The following is a 21,613-nucleotide window of genomic DNA, read 5'->3' as shown; positions in this document are numbered from 1 at the left end:
TTTGGCCAAGCCCGCCCCTAGATCCCTCCCCGTACCGGCCGGCTTCAGTGCCCCGCGGGCTGGGCGGGGGAGCCCGCCCACTTCCCGGTTTGCCAATACGGCCTGGCTCCGCACGCTCCCCGCTCCCCGGTCCCGGTCCCCCCTGCGCTGGGACGCGCGCTGAGCCGGACTGCCCTGAGTTGGGCCAGCAGCACGGGGCAGCCAGGTTTTGGACCCCGACCCCGCGAGCAGTGCCAGGAGCTGGGCTGTGCGGGGAGTCTGAAACGTTTTCCCTCTCCTGGGCTGGCTGCAGGCTTTACTCTGCAGCTCTCTCGTCACCGGCTCCTTTCCCGTTCTCTGGGCTTTTTACTAGAGTTGTTAGAAAGGGGCTAAGTAAAAAGTTACCCCCCCCCCATTCCCTTGGAATTTGGAAATGTGGAGTTATTACTCTTTGCAGAATCAGACCTGTTCTACTCATGATGAGGGTCCTTATTTATTAGGCTGCATTTAACAGGAGATATGCCACTGGAAAAGAGGGGTGTACGGCAAAGAAGCGAAAGCATCCAAAATCATCACTGCCCATCCCATGGTATGAGCCTGTTGCATTTAGCAGAGGTAAGTGGGAAGGTCCTGAGAGAAGAAAGGGCTAGAAGCTTTAGGTCTGATGAAACACTGAGGCAAATTAAGGTTTCAATGGCAGCAAATGGTAGGGAGAAAAGGGCATTACCTTTCTGCCAGGGGGGAAAACACTGTTGGATGGGAAGAGGTAGCACAGATTTAAGGGGGGGGGGGTCTCTGCTGTTTCACTGCCGGCTCCAACTCTGCGAAATGCTAACACTTTCTCTGCAGACAGCTGCTTCTTCCCTGAAGCTGTACCTTCACAAGGAAAAGAGGTGTATTTCACCTGTGTTAGAGCCATAATGAGGACAAGGCAGTTGACAGCAACACATTGGAGGGATGCAAAGGGGGGCACCAGCTAAAGAGGGGGCACCCCCCTCCCCACGACCTGCATGTTAAGGACAGCTACGTTATTCAATTGAGTCTGTCCCATTGATGACTGGAGATAATGTTTAAGTCTTCTGAAGCTGGAGAATGAGTTCAGGATGGTACAGGCACAGTGAGAAAGATTCTTACATTTGGAGTACTCTGGAAACAGTGCTTTCAGAGTACTGAAAATGAGTCCAAGGTCTCTTTCTTGATGGGTAACAGCAAATTTAGGCACCATCATTTTGTATGTATAGTTGGGATTATATTTTGCCATGTTCATTACTTTGCATTTAACACTGAATTTCATCTGCAATTTTCTTGCCAAGTCACCCAGTTTTGTGAGATCCTTTTGTAACTCTTTGCAGTCTGTTTTTGACTTAACTATCTTGAGTAATTTTGTATCATCTGCAAACTTTACCACCTCACTATTTACCCGTTTTTGCAGATCATTTATGAATATGATGAACAGCACTGATCCCAGACTAGTACAGACCCCTGGGGAAGCCTCTATTTACTTCTCTCCTTCTGAAAATTTATGCCTATCCTTTGTTTCCTGTCTTTTAACTGGAGTGCCTGGGAATGCTTTCAAGATCACCTAAGGATCCTTAATTTGATGTAATGGCAAGCCTTTTGTTATCTTAATCACCCTTTCTCTGTTTATAAACAAACTCCCTGCACCAAGGGTGGAAGTCCTTAGCAGTGCCCTCCCCCCCCCCCCCCCCGCGATTGGGGAGGGGCATGTGACCCTTCCTCCCCCCAGGTAGGTTACCACTGGTTCAACCTACAATTCCTTGTCTTACTACAGTTTAAACAGAAGTTAGTCAACATGGGTGCATTTATCTGCTGTCAAGCTAACTTTCCTAGTGAAGACAAGGCCTTAGTGGCAGCAGCAAACTCCTGTACAGTGGCTGGAGTTACTGGTATTTGTGATCAAGAGGGGATGACATACACATCTTCCCTCACTCCAGGGCTTATCTATACAGGAAAGTTATACTGGTGTAACAATGTGCATGCTCTTCTTCCAATATATAAGCCAAGCTGAAAAAAGTGTCCATACAGAACATTATACTGGTATAACTAGTAAAACTTTCCTATTAAGACAAGACTTAAGAGGCTTAATTCCTTTTCTTCCTCCTCTCTCTGCAAGGGTCTGTTCCCAAACCTGCAGAGAGATAATCACCCTTCTCCTGAAGCAGACAGTGGAATTGATGAAGGACCAGCATGACAGTTGCACATTGGCCTGTTCATTATGGGGGGGTCAGATTTATATTGCTCCAGTTATACCTGTGATGGTTAATCTCAGGCCCCAGTAGAGAGAGCTGCAGCAGTGCTTAATTTGTAATAAAAGAGGTGCCGGTGCTCAAGCAATTAGGTGCTGGGGCTTAAGCAATTTTTTTACTTTCCTGTGGCAAGCCCAGAGGTGCCCGGGCTCTGAACTGCCAAACCCAGAGGCACTGAGGCTCAGCCCTGGCACATATTAAGCATTGAGCTACAATGTAACCTGGAGATGACAAAAGTGTCAAACATAACTGCTGAGTCCTCAATTGTGGAAGAAAAGGGTGATGTATGAAAGAAGTCCTGGCTACTGTGGCAACCTGCACGTGTACAGGATTAGTGAGGAGTCCACCATGAGTGCAAAGCTCCATGCAATGCTGAATCTGGTAATTAAGGACACCAGACCATGGGCTTGAATACTAGTCTATTCCCATCATCCTAAAAAGCTCATGTCTGTTGATAATCGGTTGATTTAAGCTCACTGCATTTTATCCACCTGCCTAGCTCTTCCAGACAGATTATGTTGGCAAAGCCCATGGCCCATCAGAGGAGAAAACACATTTAGCTACAGTCCACACAGTGGTGGTATATTGTTATATTAAAAATCAGATGCCACAGATTTCAAACTCATTAAACCAGTAAATAAAGACCCCATCTGCAGTTCCTCATATTATCAAAAGAAATTTAATATATTTTTTTAAATTAAAAAATCCAATCATTCTATTAAAGACACTGAGAAGTCAGATGCTAATACTGTCATACATATCCTGTTGGCATGAGATTTACATACAGTTCGATATTTAATGCATTGCTTCAACATGTTAAAAAACCATCTTTTCATACTTACAGTAGCAATATGAAGTTAATTCCATACAATATCAAATATCCTTTTTTAAAAAGTTTTAAATATATTACTCTGATTGCCAAAATGCCATTTTTATACACAAAGCTGCTAATACAATATACAGTTCTCTTGCATTATTTTTTCACATAAAATACATTTTGTCAAGTTTTATTTGTACATCATTTACTACAGCTCAATGGAGTCATGAGTTATTGCAGAGGGCTGGGCATCCTTTTGACATGTCCTGGATATGCAGCAGCCGAACCTAGCTGTACAAGGCCTACAGATGCCACTGAAGTTAGTTTACTGCTTCCTTCTCCTGGAAAAACCAACAAAATTGCAGTCTGGATGCTGAGAAGTCAGATAAGGCTCAACTAAGGGTGCATCCACATTGGCTATTTGAAAACTTGTTCTCCACTGGCTCAGGTGGAGGCTGGAGCATAAACGGGGCTCAGGCACGGGATTGATAACTAAAATGCCCGACTCTTTCTAGACCCTCCACCATTGCTACCACCAATAGAACTGCAAAGAGGAGAATTACAAGCTGTAAGTTTGCAGTAGCAGATGCACCCGTAAAGAATCCAATCATACGCTTTGTGTGTAGGCAATTGTACATTGGCAGCTTTCCCTGCATGAAGACAGCAGGATCAGGCCTGGAAACTGCTCAGTAACTCCAAACCCCATTCTACAGCCTTAGAAAAATTACAGTGTCCTGTAGTAATGGACTACAGCTTGTAATACTACCATTGTGTTTGGGCACTTACTGTACAACAATATAATATCTTTTGTGGAGAGAACATGATGTGCCAACATCATCTGTTAAAATACACAAGGACTTGGATCTCACTGTGTACTCATATGACCCGAGAAAACCAAAGCTAACCTGGAGTTTTCACCTTACACAAGTTTTAATTTATAAATCAGCCAGTTACTAGTAAGATCATACTTTAGGAAGAACATTTAGTGCTCATAATGCTTGCACCAGGACATCAAAGCTAGAGAAAGAATAAAGATTTTAATGCTGGCACCAGACTTGATGTTGGAATCAAGTCATGGCCAGTGGACAGGAGCCGGAGCTGAAACTCAGGTGTATGCCAGGCCTGAGTATAACCTTCCATCCTTCCTGCTCCGTCCCAGCTAACCTAAACCAACCACTCATGATGCTGTACATCTAAGGTTAGACCGTAGCCCCAAACTAACAAAACTAGAACTCATGCTTTTATTCCAGGTATCACAGGACTGCTGAAAATCTGTTTTATTTCAATTCAAATACAATTTTTGGGCTGGGTGGGAGGGAAGATTCCCTCTCCTCTCACTGGAAAAGCAGAGAAGAGAGATGGGGGAACAAAAGAAGCAAAACAAAAATCTACAATTCAAATTGAAAAATTTCATAGGAAGTGAAATTTTGAAAAAAAAGATTTTCCTTTGAAAAGCCATTTTGTCAAAACAATTGAAGCCAGCTGTACAGAGTCACCGCATTCTAGTAGCCACGTGCTCTGAGCTGTTTTGTAGCCAGCATGGTAATACATAGATATACCTATAGACAGGGAGAGCACCTCGAGGCAGGCTGACACCAATTAAGCCACTGAGATCTGCTAAAGAATAGTTCTAGTGCTTCCCGCGCTGGAGTATTCCTATTTCAGTATATGGCTGATAGTGTTTCAACACAGAAGGCTGTGGGAACAGATGCCCAACATCAAGCTGAAGTGTGCTAAGAATGAGGCTCAATGCAATTTAGGGGATTATAAATGCTCACATCTACCTGCAAACTTATCAGCCAAAAGCCACTTTACATTAACAGAATTCATCATACCCACTGGGTATTGCCCTATCTCATTGCTATATACCCGAACCCTCCCTGTGACCATCATCCCCTTCCTTCCCTAACACAGGGGATTCTCTGCCCTGTGTAACATCTCATCAGAGCCCAAGCTAGAATACTGGACTCAAAGGAATTCAGATCTAGGTCCGAACTGAGGCCTTGCTCTAAGAGCTCAACTGGGACAAGAAAGTTCAACATCTTGAAGGGGAAAGTCTGGATCTAGGTCTGAAATGAGAACCAAACTTTATAGTTCAAGCCCATCTCTAACAATTAATAGTCTATTGCTATGCGTATTGCTTGGCTGGATCAAGAGCTGGCAAAGACTGCTCCCAGGCACTATTATGCATCTGAAGAAGGTCCTTCAGCATGGCAGATGGAGCTCCCTCCAACTCCACATTAGTTTGCTAGCAGCACTAGGGCCCCAGTCTATCATGAAGGCTTGCATGCAGTAAGGTTGTGCCCATACACAGCACTCCGGCTGTGGTGACTAATAACAGGGATGGTGACTGGATTCAACCTCCTCAAAAGTTCAGGGAAAGATGGGTCTGAAATTTACACCCTGGGCTCATGTCTAAGAAAACTAGAGTCTGACCGGCTTCCCCACTGTTACTCAGATTTTAACAGAGCCAGGCTGCCCTTGCCTACAGGGGAACATGCATGAAAGAGAGGATTGTACCAAAGAGGCAGGGCCAGACAGCTGTGTAGGCTTTAGGGGAAACAGAGCTTGAATGGTTTGGCCAAGAACAGAGCACTAAAAGAGAAGAAAAATTTTCTACTAACCTAAGTGCTAGACATGCAAATCCTGAGATGGTTTCTATTCTCAGCAACCTTTTTAGTGGCACTAAAATCTCCAGTGAAGTAGCTGAGTGTCTGCTATTGTAAGCCACAAAATAGTCAAAGCATCCTACTGGAATGGCCCCCCAAGTGCTAGATATTACAGGCTTTAGCATAATTGCTATAGCTATAGTGCTTTTTATAAATGAATAAGGACTATATTCTTAAAGGAGGGCACTTGCAATATGTCTACAGAAGTGCCTGTGCACCTATCCTACCCATGAAAACCTGCATTTGCATCTACCAAATAAATACCTGCTGGTGGATTAAGTCCCCATTCTGTGCTCAGAATTATCCATTCGGTGCTTACTATCACCACTTCGCACACATGTTTAAGTTGTCTACGCCCTGCCCATGTATCCCTGCTGGTGTCCCATGGCCATCTAGGCATTCCAGCCAGCAAGTCCCTTATGCCCTTGTTTGAAAACTTATCCCAAGCTGTCAAATTGATTCACATCCTTAAGTAGCCATGGAAAGGACCCTAGAGGGACTATTCCATTCCCAAATCCCTACACACACCAATGGTAGATAAAGCTCATCACTGCCCTGGTGCAGCTCCTAGAGCATTCACTAGTTTCTGTCTCTTCTCCGCTCTGAGATAAATTGGAGATAAATTACTAGTTATCACCAAGGTCATATTTACAGCCCCAGAGCCATAACAGCCACATTAAGCAGCTCTAAGGCCAAGTTTATGGTTACAATGTTACAGCAGTCCAATTAAGGGAATATTCGTGCAACCTAGAGCATGTAGCATCTCTTCCCTTCCACACCCCTGGATAGTAAAGCCATTGTTGCTTAGTTAGACATCACAGCATTAGCTGGAATAATGAAATCCTGGAGATTACGTATATCAGAGATGTCGTATTGATGAATCAGAGCTATTTGTCTAAATTACGCTGGGTTCACATTGCTTTAGTGTAGTAACCACTGTCAATGAAAGCAAGCCCCAAACTATATAATTCCATTGCATTCAAGTGTCTGCTTTCTATTTGCTGGAATGAGATGTAAAGCCCAATACTCCTCTCACTTTCACCGTTGTAATCTGCCTTCATTGGAGTCACTTCTGATTTACGGCTGGTGAGAGTGAGAAGGAACAGGCCATGACCTGATATCATCTATCACTGGGAATACAGCTAACAACTGTTCAAAGTTTAGCACAGGCTGCAAATGATGTGCAGCAACACCAGGCTAATTCTGCTCCAGCAATTCTCATTCCAGTGGGGGTGAGGGGAGTAACGTCTTTCTCCCAGGTAAACGGGAAAAGGACATTCAAGAGCTGGTAAAAGGGGAACGCCTTCATTCCATGATATCGAGGCTACAGTTGCTAAGACCGCATCAAGTTTTCTGGGATGTTCCATTCCCTGGAACTCTGGGTAATCATATGACACCACCAGACCTACATACACCCCCCAACACAGTCACCTCTGCTGCACGGGACTCTTCAATTATCTGCTCAACTTCTTTAAGTTGGGAGAATAGGAGCTAAGCTCCCTGATGGCCCAATAACCTTAGAGGGTGGTTTGTTTGTTTTTTTATCATACAAGTTCAAACAATGCAGCAGTAGAGTTCCAAGGCAGGTAGGGCATCAGGAAACGGAACAGGAATAGCAGGTTGGCCCCTTGAAAATGGGGCAGGAGTGTCAGGCAAGGGATAATGCGGAGGAGTGACTGGGTACGTTATTAAATACATTAGGAAACGATGCCTTTGCTGTAACAGATCTTCTGAAATCTGACCTGACTTTCTATCCCCTCCCTATGCCAAAATTCTCTTCATTTAGGGAGAAAATGGAAAGAAAGGATAAGTGGACTGTCAGAGTCCAAAAGACTTATGCGTCAGCCTGAGAGGAAGCTCTAAGACCTGCCGATACACCCTGACACCTTCCTTGTAACAGAGGCTCATCTCCCCTGCCTGGGGGGCAGATACTATAATGTGCAATGTCCTACCTTCTCCAGCAGAGGGCGAGATGGGTCCAAATCCCTGGATATGGCACTGCAGACACAGGCTCCATTCAAAAAAGTGCTACATCAAATTCAACTCAAGTAAACAAAGCAAGGAGTGCGTGAGCCCTCCAGACAACCTGATATGCGGCTTGTACCCCTTCAGCTCTTGCTTCCTTTCCCCCATATAAGGATAGTGCAACTCTGGGTCCCACCACTGTCAAAAAGCCCCTGTTCATTATAACACCACACATGTCTCACTAACACACTGCTAGTCTCCCTTGTAGAGATGGAACAATGTTTCTAGTTGTGGGATGGCTTCACTAACAGGCCGCCTCATCTTTAGGCTGGTGTCTCCTGTTTTCCAAGCCATAAATGGTTGAAAGGATGGGGGGGATGAGTCAGAGAAGAGAAAGGTACATTTAAAGTCCCTTACCAGAAGGGAATACAGTATTGCTCTCAAATAGCAGCTGGAAAGAGAGGAAGATGCATGGAAGTTGCGTGATCTACGGCAGATGCTTAGCTGGAGCACAGACACAGTGCTGTGAGCAGGCATCTACCCAGTGATGGCTCAGGGTAGCATCAGGAACCCAAACAATACTGTGTTTTTTAAGTCTGGGGCCTAAGCTGCACCTACAAGACAAAATCCACAGACCAGACTGTGTGCAATGGCCCCTTTGTGCAGACAAATATTTTGCAGATGCAATTTAAACCATTTTTAAAATATTTTGCCTGTTTATTCTTAACTTTCATGTCCACTTCCCTAGAGCTGATGCTCTGCGGATAGGTGCTGTCTCCTTGCTGCTACCATTCAGGTGAGGGTTCTGCTCCCTGAAGGGCAACTGCAGAAACTGGCCTGCCAATTGCACACCCCTTGTTATACCATGCCACAGATTCCACAAATGCAGCCTGGCACACAGTTAACACACGCTACCCCGAAACACCGGTGCTGGCTTCCTATCCAACGGCACTTCACTAGACCACTCCAAACTTCACCCCTGCATGCTAGCTTTTGCTCAGTGAAAGAAGCCACTTTCTCTCTCATACAAGATAACTATTTCTGAGCCTTTTGCTGGCAGCTACTGTACTGCTGCTGGTGACCCCAGCATAGGGTCTGAAAAAACACTGGAATGCTGGGAAAAAATGTTAAAAAGTTTCCATCCTACTGTGATGCTCAAAACCAAAAGCAACAACTTAGCATTTACATATTTAGATGCTCGAGCAGCTTAGCCCCAAGAACACAGGTTCACACACAAGAGTGTCAAAACCTAGTGTGGCTGGAAATGTTTCCATGCCATTTTTACTGGAAGCAGGTATTTCTTTCCCCTTCCTTCCCAATTTAAACAGAGCCCTGCAGTTCTGGAAACCCAAATACAATAGCACTCTGCTAGTGCAGGAGAGACAGAAAGCAACAAAGACCATTCTAGTTTTTAAGCTGAGTGAAGCATAGAGAGTAAAACGCAGCACCAACAGGGAAGGTGAGATTGTTAAAACTGAATGGATTTCACTAATCTAAGGGTCTTAGTAATACAAGTAATTTGTTTCTATCCCATTATTGACCCTTTCAGTCAGTATTTGATTGCCAGAGTTTATTCTACTGGATTTCCATCAGGAGTTCTGCTTCAAACCTGAAGGCACTGCACAGCCCCTGCTTTCAATTAGAGTAGGCCACAAACTGGTTTGCAGCTTTTGATAGTGGGCTGTCAGGCATCACGCAATGCAGGCATCACACAACTTCCCAAAGTGCATGCACTGGGGATGTGCCCAGCTTCACCTCTGTGTAAGCAAATGAAACACACCAAAGACTCAAAGTCTGCACTTGCAACCCCTGGGCTGTTTGCACAAATGCAGGGGGCTGGCCACTCATTCTCGGGGGATACACCTATCACATCCATGAGTGAGAGGCGGGCCCAGCATGTCACATTCCAGAAGCTGGGTGGCTCCCAGCAGGAGGCTCAGAAAGGGAGGACTCTAATTCAGATGGTTTTGTCTTTCAAGGACCCTTCATGATTTAGAGTGGAGAGCCCCCCACTGTCCCTTTCATAACACTGCCATGAGGAAGAGTGGGGTAGCTTCTTTTTACTGCACGCAAAGATGTGTACTTCATTTCTCCACTATGGGCCTCACTCTGCCGCCTTACTCATTTGATTGCAGTGGGGTTACTAGGGGTACTGGTAAGGTACTATTCAAGATGAATGAGGCTGGCCCCATCAAGTCCTATGTAACTAAACTGAGTTCTCCCCATGTGGGGATGGAAACAGCCCATCCTCAGTAATAAAGCTAACCTGGCCATCCACTTTTAGTCTCCTCTGAGGTGAGACATGGATGACACTAGGAAATCCTGCAGCACCCGTGCACTTTCTCCTCCATTTCATCCATGGGAGCTTTGAATTTCAAGAGAGGGGGATCGCCACTGGATGCTGTGTAATAAACCGATGTCCCATTGGAACTGTAGGGAGAAGTCCTGGAATCAATCAGGTGCTCCTTGGCTTCGCCCCCATTCTCAACTACCCCACTCACACTGGTGCCAAAGTGGGTGCTGAGGAAGGGGTGGTTAAGCAGCTTAGCTGCAGCCCGCTGCCGCTTCAGTTCAGAAAGTGTTTGATGGCTGCGATCCTTGTAGCCACCCCAGATTTGCTGAGAGTCGGGGACACCGGGGCTGCTATAGGGCAGGGCTTGACTTGCATTACAGTCTGGAGCTGTGTGCATTTTCCAGACGTCCCCGTTGGAAACCGAGTACTGGTAAGTGCTGGCCGATGCCCTGAGTCCATTCTGGAGGGAGGATTCAGGGTCACTCTGTGTGCTTTTGGTAGCTAACTCAGGAAGGAGCATAGACTTCTCCAGCACTGAATTCTGTAATGAGAAAACGTTAAAGAGAAGCAGCTCCCAGAGTACAATCCATCCCTTCCACAGCTTCCTAGTCCATGTCAGTCCCTTTTAATCCATTCCTGCAGCCAAAGAGTAGCACCAAAGGGGTGAAATTACCTCTCCCCCAGCCCTATTATTTCATTAATGTGTGAACTTCAAATCCTAACTGGGACCAGTTAAATGTTAACATAGAAAGACAGTTCTTCTAGAAACATTGGCCCACCCACATTGCACCTACATGATGTCTATTAAATGCACATAAAAATACACACTGTTATATGAGAACATGAGTTTTTGCAATTGCCTGACTTTTTGGGTCAGATTCTGGCCTCATTTATTTTGTGGTGAATCCCACATCATTCCTTTCACTTCCAGGGCAGTACTCCTGATTTGCACCAGCGTAGCCGGATCCAGAATCTGGCCTTGTATTTAAATGTGTGCCCTTAACATTGTCTTTAATATAATCTAGGTTCGCACACAACACTCATCACCATAGTGTCCAAGTACTCATAACCAACACGCCCATTCACAACGCTGGTTTGAGGCTCTTTATGAATTTTGATAGGAAACTAGAACATGAATTTGGTTCCTTACTGGATCTGTGTTCTCTTGGTCAGATCGAGCCTCCATGATTTCTCCAGCATAGCCTGAGTTTCTCTGTTCTTCCGTTGCTCCCATTTGCTGCCAGACAATGGCTTCCTTCTCATACTCCTTCCTGTAAAGGTTGGTTCGGTCTGAAAGACTCGCCCTCCTCACCACCTTCCTGAAGAAGAGAAGCAGGGAGCAGAGACTTTAGCAAGATGGGGCAGTGAGGGAGCTCCTCCTCACACGATAGCTCCTTCATATCCTTGCACTTTACAGCATCTTCCATCAGTGTCTAGGAGCACATTACAAACATGAATTAAGCCTTTGAGCACCCATGTGAGGTAGAAAAGGTCCCTAACTCTCACATTACAGGGAGGAAAGGGAAGCATAGAAATGGTAAAGGAATTTTTCAAAGAGGATTTGGGCTCAGAAGATGAGATCTTGCATATAGCTTTGCAAGTGGACAGCTTTCCACCCAACCTTCCCTGGAGCTTTATCCATTTGTTTTATTCTAGGAGAGGACCTGCAGATTGGTCCAGTGGAGTTCTGCAGGCCATAGCTTGAGAACTGCTACTCTAAATTCATAAAGAAAAAGAATATTCTAGGTAGACTGCGTGTTCAGTCAACTTGCAGAAGAGTATCGGGGTTCTGTCCTTATGTTACCTATTGCTATACCTCCACTTTTCCCCACATCCCCAGTCATTAGAACTATCATGCATGAGAAAATCTTTTCAAAGCATCAATCAATGATGGAACAAATACCAATATTTAGGAGATGGGAAACTCCCCTATCACCTGCTATGTTTTCCCGCACTGTCTGATGCATTGCATCATGGAGCCTACTTTTCTAGAAGCAGCACAATCTCCAAAAAAAAAAAAGCTCACTGAACAATTGGCCCAGTTTCAGCCTTTTGGAGAGTCCACTAAACTTCAGAGCAGACAGCTTTGTATCTGATTATACTGAATACTGGTGATTTCAAGTTTGGGACAGCAAGGATGCTCTCCAGTCTAGTATGTGGCATGATTTGTGGGAAGATCAATTTCGCACTCACCCTCGGCTTCCCGTGCTTGAGGTCCTCCTGCTGAGGGAGGACTTGTGCCTCATCTGGGATTTCATGATCACATCATGCTTATGTTTCAGCTCCAGCAGTAACACTTTGAACTCCTCTTCTTCACACAAGTCTACGGCACACACAAACCAAACCAAGCCATGAGCAGGGCTGTACTAATGTGATACACTCAGCTGAATGGAACAGGGAGAGTGGGGGCTAGAGGGAGCACACATGATAACTACCATAATTAGACACTCCTGTGCCACTCTCAAAGCTGTGCCTTCTTGGTCTTCACAGTTTGGTAGAGATAATGGAATAGAATTGAGAAGGAAAACGTAAGCAGAACAGGAAAGCCAGTCCCTAAGGCAATTGGTGGAAGCAGCATTGTCTGGGGCACCTAAAACAGGACTGGAAAAAAGCACTGGAGAATATGCTGTGGAATTTAGTTCTGCAATGGCCAGAGAGACTGACTTGATCCCTCTCTTCTGTGCAGTGTATTGTACCTCACATCACAAAGGGGAAGAGATGTTTTTTACCATTGCTTTATATTTGGATATTCTAGAAATGTAGGGTGAATCCTGGAATCACATGGATGGTCTATGGGGAAGAGAAGAAGCCTTTGAGAATTTCTGTATTTAACCAATTGCTGTTCCCGTGGACACACAATGACAGTAGGTCAGCAGCTGGGGATAGGATTCTTAGAAACGGAGATTGGAAGTCGAGGTGTCAGACTTCCCTATCTCCCCACTTTCCACTCCACACCAAACTGGCTTGGAATCTGGCCACAACAAACCAGGGTAATAAAAACCACATTCTTCGGGCTGCACAGAGTAGGTGCAGAAGACCTGAAAAGCAGCAAACCATTCACAGTTCTGCAGCCGGCAGGTGGAAGGGGAGCTGGAGACACGTGGGCAGGGGTGTACGAAGGAGAGGCTGATGCTTCAAGAGCAAAGGTAACATTTTCAAAAGCACTGAAGTGACTGAGGCACTTACGCTCTTAAGTCCCATTGACTTTCAATGGGACTTATGGTTTTAAGTCTCTTGAAAAGAATCAGACTTTTAAAAATTTCAGCCCTGAACTCCAGCAGGCTAAGAAGCTCCCTGGTTTCTTTGTGCTGTCTGGAAAAATCCTAGGGATTTAGCCAAGATCAGAAATACCCTTACCCAGGAGAGAATTTGAACTCACCTATTGGCATCTCATCAAAGGCCGTCCTGGCACTCAGGCTGGCCCCATGGGACACCAGCAACTCTGCCATCTGCATCTGCAGCAAGGGAAATGAAGCAATATTCACAGCCCTGTTTAGGTAATCAGTAGCTGCATGTGATCTAAGGGACAAACTTATGGACCAGCGGGATGCATGATTCATTGACACCAGGATCTCCGACTGTACTGGTGAGTGTATGAGTGATCTCCATGCAAGATACTAAGCACAGTTCCTACCAGCTCAACCATTGGAAGATTTCCCACCAGCTCTCCCAGGGATAGCGCCTCACTTAGAATCACCAGGGTTTTAGTGAGACTCTGAGCTTAGATACCCCCCAATGCTTCCAGCCCATGGGCGGGGACCCCACAATTGGGAGTAAATCCACTCCATGTCTAATTGATAGGATGGCATTGTGTCCATCGGCAATGGACCCTGGCATGTATATCCTAAGAAACAGTACTAGCAGATAGGTATCCATGAGATCTGGGAATTGGAGGAAAAAAAACTAGGAACAAATCAATTCCTTGAATGTACATGTACAGGCAGAGAACACACTCCAACCCTCCAACACTGGCACAGTGAGATTCCCAGCTGCTCAGTGGGATCTGCACTCATTTCTACCCTAGGGAGAGCCTGAGGTATCAGACTTTAAAGCTGTAACGAGGATGTCTAAAAAGCTATTTTAAGTCTTTTTTTAGGGCTTTCTGAGCCTTGCACAACTGGTAACTAGGACCCCAGCATTACTGGGGGAGGGATACAAGAAACAGTGCCAATGACATTTTCACAGCATTCGAAAACCATCCTAAACAGTAGTTTTCCAATACATGCCATATGCAAAATATTGGCTGGTGTATGTGTGTGGCGGAGCGAATCATGGCATTATTAAGGCTTTTTTGGCACTTGTTTGGACTTGTTTTGCCCACACAATACACTTGTTCTGCTTGCCCCCACAGAACACCTGGATTTTGCAGACAAAGGGAGTGTGCACTCTCTGGCCAGAGCACTCATCCTCCGCTTTGAAATGCTGCCCCAGCCTCCCACTGAGGTGAACCAGCTGCACAAAATAGACTTTCAACAAAAATGTTTACCTGTCCCCAGAAGGCAGCAGCATGGAGAGGTTCCCAGCCATCCCAGTCCTGGATGTCTAGCCGTGCTCCATGGTCTAGAAGCATCTCAGCTGCATGCAGGTAGCCATTAGCCCCAGCTATGTGCAGCTAAGAGACCAGGAACAGAGAGTATGAATTGCTGTCTAAGGCTCATGAACTTCCTTCTTCACCAAGTAACCCAGGTGATGCCACTGCAGTGTCTGAGTTTAGACCAAGAAAAAACAGCAGCGCTGGATTTAGCTCCCATTGAAGTGAATGACAAGACACTGCATTGACTTCGAGGGGAGTTTGGTTGGACCCTGGAACGCCATCAATGTGGTTTAGGTAAATCTCTGCCAGTGAAGATCTTTGGGCTGATCTAAAAATGTCCTCCAAGGGTTTTTAACATGTAAATGCTTTTTAACATGTATCAAAACAAAAGCAGCATCCAAAGTACATTTTAAACCAATGAAATCACCATCTATAACTATTTATGGAGAGATAAATGTAAGGTACTGTGGAGCTAGGTGCAATGTGGCAGGCCTCTGTGGTCAGGAATGAACCCCCCCACCAAATTTTGTATTTTTATCTCAAAAGGTTCTGCAATGCTTCACAAACTAAGCATGCAGCACCACCACAATGCAGCCAGCTCTGGGGTGGAGGATCACAGCTAAAGGGCACTGTGCACATTCCATGACAATGGGGAAAAGAGGACATTCTTCTGAGATGCTCTGGAATGGATCTCTAGGACCAAGTTTTCAGCCTGGCCATAGCCAGGCTTCCATTTCCGTGACCACAGTTTTGCATACGCTGTTGCTTGCACTCTCAATGTAAGTGAATAAGATATCTAAATCCCCGAGTGCTTGCAATTCAGGGACTCTGCATTTCAGATTTTGGTCTCCAACGTCTGATACCAAGAGCACAAATGGCATCTGAGGATCTTTTCTACTCTGTGAGGACATTTAGGTCTCTCTGGGGAGTTTTTCTTAACACTGTCTGTCTGCTGCTGTATCCTTGATCAAAACATACCCTCTTCCTGCTCCATGCTCTGTTTTGCAATTTACTGTATGCAAGTCGGCAGCAGTCCCTCCCTCACAGAGGTAATTCCATTTCAAGTGGTGTTGTAGGGAAAAGAGAACTTCTACTCCTTTCTGCACATTCCATAATGGAGAAGGAATGTGGATCATGCCACAGAAATGAAATTATACCAGCTGTCTTCTTGACAAACTTCTTGGTGTTCTCTTGTGTGTAATTTAAGGGATACTCTCAAAACAGGGAGGTCGGAAGCTCAATTTGCCCTTTTCATATCCTATCATTCTGTGTAAGAGTTATTTTTGTACTAAAATTCAATGCTTTTCTAAAAGAAATGTTAGCTGCCTGCACCACCCTACGAAAACGAGCCATTGCTGTCATGCATTCCAGACTAGAAGTTTGTGGCTGTCAGGTAATAAAAGGCAATAGTTGCAATAGTTTTTCAAAGCTGGTGGTCATTAATATTGAGATCAGGGCCACATTGTGCTAGGTGCTGTTCTAACACACAGGCAGACAGTCCCTGTCTCAGAGAGGTCACCGTCTAAAACAGCAACATACCGAAGGTGGGGTGAAAGGAATACACAATCGGATATACTATATACATTTGCATCCCCTCACTCTATTATAAAATATATGGAGCGCCAAATCTCATCTTCCCCTCAAACCCTCATGAGCTAGCTCATTTCTTATAGGCTTTGCATCAGTGGTCATATCTTCATGAGGCCAACAGGGGGCTGCTTGTGAGTAGGAAATTCTTGACTTTCACAAGCAATAGCCTGAAAGGTAAATGCAAGCTTGATCCCCAGGGGGGAAGTTGTCAAAATTATAACAGTTCTACTGTGCTGGTATGATAAGACAGAGATTTTAGGATTGCCCGACAAGCCAGAGCTGGGTGATGCTAATGGAATAGTCAAACAGGATGTTCAAAGAATTGAAAATTAGTTAAAAGGAGAAACCTCGGAATGCCATGAAAATGTAAGCCCCGTGAAAGATTCCAGCCACCAGAGTCTTATTTAGAGAGCCTGCCCTCCTCAGATTTTGTAACTAATGATATGGGAAAGATTTCTGAATCTCACTAATCAATGTTTTAGAGTTAGAGACTTAATTACACTGTCATGGTTTGGCCACTTGTGTAATGACATGAGGTAACCTAGATACCCAGGCCCGCTGACGAGGGGGGAGGGGGAGGGGCAAAGAGGGCAATTGCCCAGGGGCCCCTGGCCGCCGACACTGCCATGGTAGCAGACAGGAGCCCCAGGCCCTTTTAAATCACCTGGGTGGGCCGCAGGGCTCCTAGGCGTGCGCAGGGTGGTACTGGCAGTGGCGAAGGCAGTCGGGAGGGCATGTGGAAGCCCTGGTGGTGCCGGAAGAGCACGCCCAGCAATGCAGCCGGCAGCTCGCTGGGCACCAGCCAGTGCAGGCGCAGCACTGCCCAAATGTCAGGCAGACAGCGTCCGTGGCATATGCGTGTGTGCACCAGCAGCCGCACATGGTCCAGCTCCGCGCCCATGTGGCGACGCCATGACAGACCAGCAGGAGCGTGGGGCCCGACTCCAGCCCACCCTGCATGAATCAAACCTCAGCCATCCGTTTCTAAGGGGCCAATTGACTGTTCTGTCCTGGGGCCCGGAATTGCTGTCGATGGGCCTGTAGATACCAAAGCCTTCTCAGATACCTCTGAACTCAAATGTCAACTTACCAAGGTCACAGCCACACAGGCTACAATACACTACAGTTAAAAAACAGTATTACTAGGGCACCTTAGCTTTTGGGGAAAGTTTAAGTGAGAGGCCAAACAGATTCCTTTGGGGCAACCAAAAAGATATGGGGTCAGATCCTTCAGCTGGGCCTGATCCCACTAAAGTCAATGAGGATTTTTAGTCTCACTTCAGTAGAAGTCAGATCAGACAGGATTAGGAGTGATAATAGAACTACTGAATGGTTTTACTCAACCTGCCCAAAGACTTTTCCAAAATTCATGCTCCCATTGGAGTGTACAGGACTCCCATTGTGGGATTTCTTTTGAAGCAGCTGGTACTGGATCGCTATCAGAGACAGAATACTGGACTAGATAGGCCAGTGATCTGATCTGTTTCTTTGTTCTTGTGAAGTTGGCCATTAACTCCAGTGGGAGCAAGATCAGGCCCTGAATTGCGAAGTCTTTACTCATGGACACCATTATTGCTCAAAGGAGATGACCTAAAATAGAAGCCACTAGCTTTCTACCTCCTCACACTGTACTTGTCCTTGGAGATTAACAAAGGACACACACCACTGACAGCCTCCTAGAATTCACACAGGTTGTAGGGACAGACGAGGGTGGATACTGTAGCAATTCTGCTCACCAATGTAGCACCTTGAATATCTGTCCTGTTCAGGTCTTGTCCTGCTGCAATTAGACCTCGGATGTCAGAGATCATGGCCTGCTCCGGAGCAGCCCGCATCTCATTGATTTTTTCCTGTGTGATGCCTGTAGTTAACAGGGAGAAAGGGAAATGGAAATGTTCTTTTCCTCTCCTGACCCAGTAAATAACAGCGATAATTGGGTTCAAATTCCTTGTCTGACCATATTTGCATGCTGAACATCAGTCAGAACACTTGGCACACTCTATCCGTACAGTACCCCCAAAGCACAGCCAGGTTAATAGTGCTCCTAATGGCGTGAGAATGATATTCCAGCAAAATCCTACCCTGGGGACAAGAGCCAGAGCAAACATGTCCATGCAGAGCAAACAGGAGCTCAATTTTAAGCCCCCCCCCCCCCCCCCCGAAACTCAACTTCTCTGCTTGGAAAGAGTAGAGGCTATCAAACCCTGGTGGCTCATAGGCAGCTAGCTGCACAGGTTGAGAACTGATGGTGTAACCACTGTTTCTTTAACCCTTTGCATGCTAGAAGCAATTTTGAGCTGAGGCACTAACCCTTTCAGAGGTAGCCTCGTTCCTGACCCGCATTTCCAGCAGGCCTAATGGAAGGGACCATCTTGGCCATCTGTGCAGGAGGCAATTATGTGCTGCATGGCTGACAGGGAGACTCCCCTCTCTGTGCTCAGGAAGCAGACCCCCATTCTCAGAGGGAACTTACGGGCTATTTCATCCACCCTGCTACTTGCCATAGGATAGTCACTGCTTATGTGTATGTTACACAGGGAAGAGATTTGGCAAGGGAGAAAAACTGCAGCTCTGGAAGGGTAAGAAATCATAGAAATGTAGGACTGGAAGGGATCTTGAGAGGTTATCTAGTCCAGTCCCCTGCACTGAGGCAGAACTAAGTATTATCTAGACCATTCCTAACAGGTGTATGTCTAACCTGTTCTTAAAAACCTCCAATGATGGAAATTTCACAACCTCCTTAGGTAATTTGTTCCAGTGCTTAACTACCCTTACACTTAGGAAATTTTTCCTAATGTCTAACCTAAATCTCTCTTGCTGCAATTTAAGCCCATTGCTTCTCGTCCTGTCCTCAGTGGTTAAGGAGAACAATATATCACTCTCCTCTTTATAACAACCTTTTATATACCTGAAGACTGTTATAATGTTTCCCCTCAGTCTTTTCTCCAGACTAAACAAATCTAATTTTTTCAATCTTTCCTCGTAGGTCACATTTTCTAGACCTTTAATCATTTTTGTTGCTCTCCTCTGGACTCTCTCCAGTTTCTCCACATCTTTGGCCTGGTCTACACTAGGAGGTTATGTCGAATTTAGCAGCGTTAAATCAAATTAACCCTGCACCTGTCCACCCAACGAAGCTATTTAGTTCGACATAGAGGTCTCTTTAAATCGATTTCTGTACTCCTCCCCGACGAGGGGAGTAGCACTAAATTCGACATGGCCATGTCGAATTAGGGTAGGCGTGGATGGAATTCAACGCTAATAGCTCCGGGAGCTATCCCACAGTGCACCACTCTGTTGACGCTCTGGACAGCAGTCCGAGCTCAGATGCTCTGACCAGCCACACAGGAAAAGCCCCGGGAAAATTTGAATTCCTTTTCCTGTCTGGGCAGTTTGAATCTCATTTCCTGTTTGGACATCGTGGCGAGCTCAGCAGCACTGGCAACGATGCAGAGCTCTCCAGCAGAGGTGACCATGCAATCGCAGAATAGAAAGAGGGCCTCAGCATGGACTGATCGGGAAGTCTTGGATCCGATCGCTGTGTGGGGCGATGAGTCCGTGCTTTCAGAGCTGCGATCGAAAAAACGGAATGAGAAGATCTCCAAAGCCACGACGGACAGAGGATACAGCTGGGATGCAACGCAGTGCCGCGTGAAAATTAAGGAGCTGAGACGAGGGTACCAGAAGACCAAAGAGTCAAACGGACGCTCCGGATCCCAGCCCCAGACATGCCGTTTCTATGAGGCACTGCATTCCATTCTAGGTGCAGCCGCCACCACTACCCCACCACTGTCCATGGACTCTGATGATGGGGTATTGTCGACGGCTGCTTCCTCTGAGATGTTCGCGGATGGGGAAGATGAGGAAGGAGATGAGGAGGACGAGGCAGTCGACAGCGCATACAACGCTGATTTCCCCATCAGCCAGGATCTCTTCATCACCCTCACGGAGATCCCTTACCAACCCTCCCAAGGCGTTAACCCTGACCCTGAATCAGGGGAAGGATCAGTCGGTAAGTGTTTTAAACATGTAAACATTTATTTTGATCAGAACAGGAATGGAATATTAACAATGGGTTTTTCATGATTACTTTGCCCTAGGCGCTTTACTTTTTAGTCCTTGCCAGTGCAACTACTGGAAAATTGTGTCAATATGTCCGGGGATAGAGCAGAAATTCTCCTGGGACATCTCCACAAAGCCCTCCTGGAGGTAATTTGAAAGCCTTTGCATTAGGTTCCTGGGGAGAGCGGCCTTATTGTGTCCTCCATGGTAGGAAACTTTTCCGCGCCAGGCTAGCAGCAAGTACTCCGGGATAAGTGCCTCGCACAGCATGGCCGCATACGGCCCTGGTTTTTGCTGGCATTCACGCAGCATGCGGTCTTTCTGTGTGTCCGAGATCCTCATCAGAGTGATATCACTCATGGTGACCTGCTTTAAGTTAGGGGAATGTTAGTATTGGGACTGATTGCCTGTTCCTTTACATAACTGTAACTGGCAGTTTACAGCTACGTGGTGGAGGTGGGACAGGGGAAGCATACAGGGATCTTTCCCGGGGACAGCCACGAGGGGGGTGGGACAGGGGCAGAGTTCATGCTGGCTGGATTGCCGGCAGCAGGAACTGGGCAACGCTAGGGGCACTGCTTTGAAAGTGAAAGGAGGGCACTGCTATAAATTAAGCTTTCAGCAGCCAAAAGTCTACGGCTTACCATGTCCGCCTGCTAGCCGAATTCCGCTGTCCTGCCCCGCTTGTGTGATCTGTACTCCAAGACCCCAGGCACTGAATGGGAAGGCCAAAAATTTGACCTTGTCCTGAGTGCGCATGTGATAGGTGCTGTGCATGGTCTTGTTCACAGAGAAAGACTATGTTCATTGTTCACAAAAATGTATCTTTGTGAGGAATTCACTCCCTTTTTCCCATTCCACAGCTGCGAGTGTCTCCCGACCTACCCCGGCATCCCCCTCCCAGAGGCTGGCGCAGATTAGGCGCCGAAAGAGAAGGACACGGGATGAGATGTTCTCCGAACTTATGGGCTGCTCCCGAGCCGAGGCGGCACAGCAGACCCAGTGAAGGGAGAACATGTCGCAATACCAGCGATCACACAGCGAAAGGGAGGACAGGTGGTGGCAGGAAGACCAGCAGGCGACTCAAACACTGCTTGGACTAATGAGGGAGCAAACGGACACGCTCCAGCGCCTTGTAGATGTTCTGCAGGACCGGAGGCAGGAGGACAGAGCCCCGCTGCAGTCTGTCTCTAACCGCCCTCCCCCGCCACAAAGTCCCATCCCTCCCTCACCCAAAGTCCCAAGAAGGAGGGGCGGCAGGGGCCGTGAAAACAGTCACTCCACCCCTGCAGACTGCTCAAGTACCAGATGGCTCTCATTCCCAAAGTTTTGATAAGTCCTTTCCTTCACTCCAAAAGCACCTCACCCAAGCCCCCGTCCCAGTGTCATCCCCTAACTGTGTAGTCGTTAATAAAAAACACGTTTCTGTTAATTACT

General features: G+C 46.4%; 2 protein-coding genes and 1 long non-coding RNA gene across 5 annotated transcripts in view; 2 read left to right on the top strand and 1 right to left on the bottom strand.

Moving 5' to 3' along the window:
* The first annotated feature begins 69 nt into the window (after positions 1 to 69).
* LOC135975331 (uncharacterized) lies at positions 70 to 4,566 on the top strand. Its single transcript, XR_010592247.1, has 2 exons — positions 70 to 594; positions 1,412 to 4,566. It is a non-coding gene; the product is annotated as an uncharacterized LOC135975331 (long non-coding RNA).
* PPP1R16B (protein phosphatase 1 regulatory subunit 16B) overlaps positions 2,912 to 21,613 on the bottom strand; it is a 110,529-nt gene continuing 91,827 nt past the window's right edge. For both annotated transcript variants that reach the window (XM_042858288.2, XM_005295334.5), the window contains 6 exons: positions 17,851 to 17,975; positions 14,477 to 14,602; positions 13,370 to 13,445; positions 12,184 to 12,313; positions 11,141 to 11,309; positions 2,912 to 10,531 (listed from right to left, as the gene is read on the bottom strand). In XM_042858288.2, the coding sequence (XP_042714222.2) occupies positions 10,010 to 10,531; positions 11,141 to 11,309; positions 12,184 to 12,313; positions 13,370 to 13,445; positions 14,477 to 14,602; positions 17,851 to 17,975 (1,148 nt within the window). In that variant the 3' untranslated portion in view covers positions 2,912 to 10,009. The remainder of the gene's footprint in view (positions 10,532 to 11,140; positions 11,310 to 12,183; positions 12,314 to 13,369; positions 13,446 to 14,476; positions 14,603 to 17,850; positions 17,976 to 21,613) is intronic.
* Positions 18,287 to 21,605, top strand: LOC135975330 (myb/SANT-like DNA-binding domain-containing protein 2). 2 transcript variants are annotated; one of them, XM_065565853.1, is made up of 2 exons: positions 18,287 to 20,126; positions 21,040 to 21,605. In XM_065565853.1, exons 1-2 carry the CDS (start codon positions 19,562 to 19,564, stop codon positions 21,180 to 21,182), a joined length of 708 nt encoding a protein of 235 aa, XP_065421925.1. In that variant the 5' UTR covers positions 18,287 to 19,561; the 3' UTR covers positions 21,183 to 21,605. The 2 variants fall into 2 exon arrangements, with proteins under 2 accessions (XP_065421925.1, XP_065421926.1); XM_065565854.1 differs by lacking the exon at positions 21,040 to 21,605 and adding an exon at positions 20,215 to 20,624.

The sequence above is a fragment of the Chrysemys picta genome, chromosome 13 (genome assembly GCF_011386835.1).
Source record: "Chrysemys picta bellii isolate R12L10 chromosome 13, ASM1138683v2, whole genome shotgun sequence".
NCBI lineage: Eukaryota > Metazoa > Chordata > Testudines > Emydidae > Chrysemys > Chrysemys picta.
Note: the sequence above shows the minus strand (reverse complement) of the source record. Positions and strands in the feature narration are given on the sequence as shown.